Source organism: Sinohyriopsis cumingii, chromosome 11 (genome assembly GCF_028554795.1).
Source record: "Sinohyriopsis cumingii isolate HCF-2022 chromosome 11, ASM2855479v2, whole genome shotgun sequence".
Classification (NCBI taxonomy): Eukaryota; Metazoa; Mollusca; class Bivalvia; order Unionida; family Unionidae; genus Sinohyriopsis; species Sinohyriopsis cumingii.
In genome coordinates this window covers 19,952,635-19,961,082 of record NC_142971.1, presented here as the reverse complement: position 1 = coordinate 19,961,082, position 8,448 = coordinate 19,952,635, and the positions used below count along the sequence as shown (strand labels likewise).

The window sequence follows — 8,448 nt, the reverse complement described above, 5'->3', positions numbered from 1 at the left end:
ATTCGTAATCCAGCTTAATAAGATCTTCCGCAATAACACAATGGAAATTGTATGCATTTTGGAATATTATTAAGATTTTCGCGAATTTCATTAAACAAGAATTTGGTGAAAACTTTGTGTCAGAGATAATTATTTCCATTTAATTCAAAAGAATTATTACCGCTTTCTTTACATTTTGGCACAAACTCTATTATAACAGAGCTCACTTGTTTGCAGTCCTCGTTAGAATCACTAATGGTAGAACATATAAATTTTGTTTGATTCTTTTGAGGTGGGTGGTAGGAGGTGGGTACTGTCTCTCTGCGTATTCATGTATAAATCATTCCCTACACACAATTTGGACAAAATATCACGATACAGTCAACTGAACAGCTTATGCATAACACTAGGAGTCAACTCCGACAAGATAACAGTTTGCCTGTATATGAATAAACCATCAAATACACCTGTACCTACACAAAAAGGTTAGCTATGTTCGGTATAATTATGTGCAGTGCAACTTACATATTTATCAAATAACAATCATGTACACGCATAGACATAAATGCACACATTTACAATTTAATTTTGTCAACTACATGCGTTTCAGACGAATAGGTTTAGCGTCGTTATTCTGGCAAAAATAGTGTTTCACGCACCGTACTTGGCAAGCGGAAATTAACACCCATCTTTAAAGCACAAACCTTTTTATTCTGGCAAAAATAGTGTTTCACGCACCGTACTTGGCAAGCGGAAATTAACACCCATCTTTAAAGCACAAACCTGTTTGATTGTATTTATGCCATTGTATATAACTGTTTTTAATATATCCGTGCATACAGTGTGGAATCTATGACGAACTTTCCTCTCATTTGTTTGTATAGGTATATAACTTCACGTATGTACAATGAATTTCTTAAATGAAATCCAGTATATTTGTGCATTTAGCTTAGTGTTCATTTCCGCCTTTCTTTAAAGAGCGAGTTACTTAATTAAAGATTGGGTTGTCATTCTTTCAATCATTTGCTTCGATACAAAGCACGAAAACATTCAAATGACACACACGCCAATTCAAACATTCGGGAAAATCGTGTTCATTTGAGTAATTTACAACATTACCATAATCAATAATTCACTGCACAATTTTTTATTCCAATCCCTCAAGAAATTTTCTGAGGATAATGTTTTCAAAGCTAATATTATATTTCTTGAGGTTTTTATTTCATCGTCAAAAAGTTCGCTCGGCAAAAATGACTTAAATTACTTAAGGTATTAATCGCTTTACTTGTGTGTGTGTGTGTGTGTGAGAGAGAGAGAGAGAGAGAGAGAGGGTATTCGACTGGAACATTTGACACCTTATATACTTTCGGCGATGAATTAATATCATTCACCTACACGCCGCTTGAGTATTTTGTATATTCTGTTGTATCCTGGTTAATAATTGTAATTCAATTTAGCTAAGTACCCTTAGAATTGTCACAGTAACCGGTATCGATAACACATTTCCACTGTGAAAGAATGAATACCATTATCGGACAGAACTGAACATGGAATATATATATATATATATATATATATATATATATATATATATATATATATATATATATATATATATATATATATATATATATTGTTTAATTTATGCTGTGCCTCCGCTCCGCCAAAGTAATAACTGTACTTTAAGAGTGACTCAATCAATAGAATCATTACTGAGTGCTCGGCAAAACCGGCTTTGGTCGGTTTAATGTGGCTATGGAGAATGAGCGCACTCGATTCAGAGAACTGGTGTTAAAACGAAGGGCAGGCTATATGTAATTATTCAGAAAGTTATGGAAAATAAATTTAATATCAGAGGAGTTTCATGGACATACGGTGAGACCGAGGCCCTTTTGGATGTTTGGAAGGCTGACGATATACAGAGAGAATTAGTGAATAGCCATCGTAATTGTGAGATTTACGATAGAGTAGCTGCAAGGCTGAATGAACGGTTAAGTAGTGATAGGACGGCGGTACAGTGCAGGTCAAGAATAAAGCGATTAAAACTGGATTACTACGCCCAGAAGCGAAGTGGGGACAAAGGCCCGCGAAATAAACTGAATCAAAAATTCTTTGAAATTTTTGACAAGGCACTAAAAAATAATTTTGAGAGGAGGGCTTTAATGAGAGAATGTACTGGGGAAAGTCGCGATTCTACTAGTAGCGAAGAAGAGAGTCTAGATCGACAAATGCTACCGTTGCATCTAAAAGAGGGTAAATATTAACATTTTAAATCCCTTTCTAGGCAGTCATTACACCGAAACTCAAATAATTACTTTTCTTTCTTTCTTTCTTTCTTTATTTCTTTCTTTCTTTCTGGAGTTTATTATACGCGATACAGATATAGTAAAACCATTTCAAGTTTTCTTAGCAAAGTTTCAAGTGACTATTTCTCCGTACTTTTACAGTACCTGCTGTTTGAACCGAGTTCTCTTTTTAAATTTAAAATGAATTAAGAAAATCAGATTCACGTTTAAACATTATACTGGAATCTAGCTATCAATCGATATTTATGAAAGCCAACAGGTATTAAACCAAGCGCTTCCTCGCTTGACTTGTTAAGTGGTTCAACGCATTTATACTGAAGGCGCTTGAATGACGTAATACTTTTCATTTGAATTTGCGATATTTTGGACACAGTTTATGGTAAGCTGCCGACGTCGTAGGGATATAACTAACATTGTTATGGCTGCGTTAAAAAAATCCAATAAACACAATCACATTTCATAAATACATTACATGTAAATAAGTTAGGCAAAACTCGTGCTTATGGAGAAGAAATAAACCTTCAAACTCGGGCGTACCGTGCACTTATTAAATTAAACTTACAATTGTTTAAAAGTAGAAAAGCATGTTAGTTTCTAATCGCATGTTTTATCTCTGAAGTTCATGAAGTCATAATATACATGTAAAGCAAGCAGTCTCGTTAGAAGTGAACAAAAGCTTTGTACTCAAACCAACACACACACACACACACACACACACACACCAGTCATTCTGATATCAAGACAAAAAAATATGGTTGCCTCTTTAAATTTCCTCTACAGTATTCACGTCATTTTTATAAGAATGATCGACGGTTGGAAAAATCAAATCAGGGGAATTTCCGTTTCTTTTAATTTTGAACTACTGGTATGTGTTAAAATGCCAGGTTACAGAGCGGAACCTTAAGCCAGATTTGAAGATTCGCGCAGTTTCATTTTTTGTGTGGATCGTGTATGCTATACTAATAATAGCGGCACATTACTATTTATGGCATGCGTGCAAATAAGCTAATTGTGCATCTTCATGCAGTATTTCTTAAGGTGGTGTTGGGTTGTTATATGTACCTACTTAAAAGTCATAGAATGTATAACTACAATCAAATACATTGAAACCTGGTGCTTTAAATGAAAGAACATGAAGAGCAAAACATATTGTTTTCTAATTAATTTATAATACAGTATACGAAAAAATGCGTTCCGACTTCTATATACTGGTGTCAGAAGAATTCAAACCCTTGACCATTGTCATGTGACATATCCATAGGTTGTTTCATATTCCTATCTACTAGCCTCTAACCTGAGAAATTGCGACCTACATTTTGAATATAGCTCACTGTTCTTTTTTCTCTAATGGTAAAGGGTGGAGGCTTGTAAGATATTGGTACTAAGGAATACTGTTTTATGGAATTTTATCATACGATAATATCATCTGTATGATTCATAATGGTTCGTTTTGGGTTTTGGATCACCGCTGAACGTGTGAAAAGCAAATGGCAACGGTGTTCACGTTTATAATACCATGTATCTCCTCATGTAGGGTTTCATGAAGAGGATACAAACTTTGGGATATGATTAAAGATTGTCTGCAGATACGGACATTGGTTCTGGGATATGATTAGACGTTGTCCCCATATATGCACAGTTGTTCTGAGATATGATCAGAGATGATCCACAGGTACACACAATGGTTCTAGGATTTGGATCAATCCCTTGGTTGATGGATACAGAAACTTAAGCAAGCACGTGAAATGGGCGAGGACACGATATCTGAACACATCTTGGAATTAACACTGCATTGCTGTAGCATTCTAAAATAAATAAATATCATTTCACCTTTTGCCAAAAAGAGTTGGATCCTGTGCACATCTTGGGAACAACATATGAAGCAAATAGGCAGATATTTCAATTCTGCCATTAGACTAATTCAGAGGATGAATTTTGGGATGAAAGTATCGATTGCAAAAACTGGGTTGCTGAAACCTACTTATTGATTCTTGAGGAACATTTTTGAAATCATACTAATTATACGTGGGGGGTATTTTGCAAGCTCGTGCTGAGAATTCTTATGTAAAGTGAATATATTATCTTTCTTGTTTTGATAGCTGTCAGTATTTGTTAAAGTTCTGTTAGTGGAAAAGGTTTCAAAATAACAGGATTTTACGAGTGGTTTCTGAATATTTTATTATAGCGTTGTGTTTCTTTAAACCTAACATTGTATATATCTATCGATAGAAACAATAGCATTTTTTAAAATGATCTGCAGTTGCACGTGCAGCACGCTGGACGCGTATATTGATTCGAACCCATGGTCGATATGGTATAGGGGTCAGTGCGACAGGCAAGGGGATAGGTGCTGTTTTCCCACGGACCCAGGTTCAAATCTCTGTAGAGTACGAATTAAAATTCTCTAATCTGTATGATATTGGTGTTTTGCCGTATTTATAAAAAAATTATATTAGTATTATCAAGTGTTCTCTTGTAGAATCCAAGGATAGCACTTTAAGTTTACTTTCTGTTTGGTATGTGTGTATCCAGTCAGCCAGCCAGCCATCTATCGATCTATCTATCTATCTATCTATCTATCTATCTATCTATCTATCTATCTATCTATCTATCTATCTCCAAGTGACGTAATATTAGTAAATGATAATGAGGTGGGATGTGGGATTTGGATTTTTAACGTAGCTTTAAAAAATTTTCAGTCATATCGCTACGATGTCTGCAGTGTGGCAGTTTATAGTGATGTCTAGCACTGGGGCATCATGCCGCAGACATGTAGCATGATGTCCCACCCAGTCACATTATCCTGACACCAGGCCGACCAGTCCTAACACTAACCTCTTAATGCTGAGCGCCAAGCGAGGCAGCTGTTAGTACCATTTTTGTAAGTCTTTGGTATGACTCGGCCGAGGTTCGAACCCACGTCCTTCCATTTCCGAGGCAGACGTTCTTGCCACTAGGCCACCGGAGCGGTGATAATGAGGTACAAATGCCAGCGAAGGAGAATAATTCTGCTACTGTGCAAATGCTGACTTGGATAACGATTGCGGATGCAATGTTCTATCATAAACTATAATATTTAATTGGCTTCATCGTTTTGAAGAGGTTTAAGATCTGCGAAAGATGATCCAAGTTCTCGGAGACCGTTGTTTGCGATACTTGAACGAGAAGCGTCTACTTTGAAGGGGGAAATTGATGACTATGCTCAATACAAGAAGAAATATGTTTGTATCATCAGTGATTTTAAATATATTGAATCATTTAAACCTTGGAACGGTTTGTGCAAGACGGATCCCCCATTTGCTGACGGCTGCATAACAGACTGGTTGAAATCGTCGAACTCGCTGGATATGCAAAGAGTGTCAAGAGACGTTTGAATGAGACTACCACAGGTGATGAAACATAGATTTGCAACATTTTTGTACCCCGACTCAAGCAAAAATGATTAATGGACAGCCGATTTCAAGACCGCAAAGTACAGTTTTTCATTGTATGAACAACATACCATAGGGTAGATATAAAATGACTTTTAATAATCGGATAATAAGACTGAGAAAGTGTGTAGAGGTGCTTTGGGAGAACATTATTGGTTGATTCAGTAACTCAGTGCTGACTATTACAAACTTTGTTGTACAGTACACTGATATTCTTTTGGATACATAACTATTCTGAACATTTTTGAAAATACCTCTCCTGTACTGGTATTATGTGGACAAAGTCTTATTGTTGTATTATTATTTTTTTTCATCACAGGTGTTCACCGTGTTTCAAATGGGATAGTGGCTGAAGACATACGAGTAAAAGCCGAAAATAGATCAGAATGTTTTGTGGCGGACGGTGCTAATTTTACTCCAGATTCAGTTCAAGGGACCGGAAAATCGTTGGAAAACATTCAGTCCGATGCTGTGTCCTGTAATTCTTTTGAGAATGAATCAGTAGAAAGAGTTGCCAGTCCTGACATACAAATATTTGAAACCCATGAACGACGCTCGTCGCACAGGTACTCACCTTATCCAAGCGTTTTCAGGTCCATAGCTTTCCCCATGCAAGACCCACCACAGAGTCCAACCTCCTCAACTTTAGACAAACTGATCACCCTTTATACAGGTATGGAAGAACGACGTCTGAAATATGAGGTCGACTTACAGCAGAAGCGCTTAGAACGAGAGGAGCGTATGATGCGACACCTAGCGGCCATGGAGGACAAAAGACGGATGGACGAGAATAAACTTCGCCTGGAAATGACAGAAATTTTCGACAAACGACGGAGGGAAATAAATGACGTACGTATTCAGCAGGAAGCAATGGAAGACAGGCGAATGAAAGAGGAAAATGAAGTACGTGTTCATATGATGCAGATGCACGTGCAGATGTTTCAGATGCTTTGTTCCGTACTTGCCAGTTCCACAAGTGTTCATCATTCTAGTTCCGCTGATATTTCCTCAAGTTCAGTACGACCTTCGGGTGGTCAACATTCTGGTTCATCTAATGTAGACTCTAGTTCACTACGTCCTTCCATCACTTCACAAACATTGTCTCAAGTACGGGTAACGCAGGCGTCGTCAACAACGCCATCTTTTGTCCATGCTGCTTCTTTTGCCCCATCTACAGACACATCCATCAATAGATAGTTCAGCTAATTCTCTGCAAGTTGTAAACCTTGCAATCCTCAAAACGATATATCCTCGGCTTTAAATGGTTTTCCTTGACACTGTTTTTAATGTCCAGTGTACATCCTTTCGTGAAGAATAATTTGAACACGTTCTATTTAAACCCATTTTTAACTTCGAGACATTAAGTTTTTGTGAACCCCTATAAAAGACAATTTACTTTTCGCACACGTTTATAAAAATATAAAATAATAAATGTCATGATAATTTGTCCTTTCCCAGACAATTTTCTCTCCTTTCCCAGATAATTTCCTTTCCCAGATAATTGTTTTAGCCTAGACCTAAATTCAGCGGAAAATAGAATGCGATTGGTACGATTAAATGAAAAGTGGAGTGTAACTTGACCAAACTGACGTAAAAATATTACAGGTAAGCTTGTCTGTACTAAGGGTTTTCTATACCGGCCCTACGACCAGTCGCGTTTATGCAATTTACCTGTATTAAAAGTTAAGCGTCTGGTCGTGGATATTTGTATATGTATGTGACAGGTAACCAAATACATTTCGATAAAACTTGGTTTATGGATATATCGCAACCATATTTTTCATGAGTTTGTCAAGGACGTTATGTTTTCTGTTGCTGTATTTTGTTTTACACACTTTATTAAAGGTTTTGACCTTTAAATAATATTGTTTATTTTGTTGTACTATATGTTGACATTTATTTGGAAGGGTTTATATTTTTAAAAAAAAGTTTTGTTGCAATTTTTATCTAATTTTTGGAACATAACTTTGTTTGGCACTATATGGCCAGGATGATGCGAACGTCCCGTTATACCCTATACATACATGCATACCTGATAACATTAAAACCCTACACATGCATGCATATCTGATAACATTAAAACCCTACACATACATGCATACCTGTTAATATTAAAACCAGTCACTGTTTAAGTTTTTGCAATACAGTAAGATTGTAAACACTAACTTCCACAAATATAAACCAATCTTGACCAAACTTTGTCTCGGCCACATCTGAGATGACTTCAATCATCGGTATTTTGTAACCCCGAATTCATGTTCAGTGATCTTCGCTAGTTTTCAGACTTTTAAAATGGTTAGATTTTGATCAAAGTTGTTGTTTTAATATATTTCTTAACAGTATATCAAATGGGTTCCTCAACTTTATTTCTACGACCTTGATTTCATTGTCAACGGTAACTACTTTGCATTTCGGCATGATATCAGACAAATTGTCTGTGATATCTTTATTTTCTTTGATCGAGTACTGATTCATTTACGGAACTGTAATTTGTAAACACTGTAAAACAAACGATTATGTAAGGATATACGTATCAAACCTAGTTAATGGGTTTATTTTATGGATACCTCGAGTGAATGTGTAACTTTGATTGTAAGGTCAGCGATCGTAACGCTGGCTTGTGAACTATAATAATTTAATAACATTAGCTCAGACAAACAACATTACCATATTATGACAAAACCGTGAATTAAGAATGTCTTTACAATATCTGGGTATAATTCACAATTCTG

General features: G+C 36.2%; 1 protein-coding gene across 1 annotated transcript; it reads left to right on the top strand.

The window, feature by feature from the left end:
- Positions 1-1,712: 1,712 nt before the first annotated feature.
- LOC149787707 (uncharacterized) lies at positions 1,713-7,579 on the top strand. Its single transcript, XM_089973893.1, has 2 exons — positions 1,713-2,232; positions 6,036-7,579. The coding sequence occupies exons 1-2, from the start codon at positions 1,812-1,814 to the stop codon at positions 6,911-6,913; spliced, it is 1,299 nt and encodes a 432-aa protein (XP_089830019.1). The 5' UTR covers positions 1,713-1,811; the 3' UTR covers positions 6,914-7,579.
- The last annotated feature ends 869 nt before the right edge of the window (positions 7,580-8,448 follow it).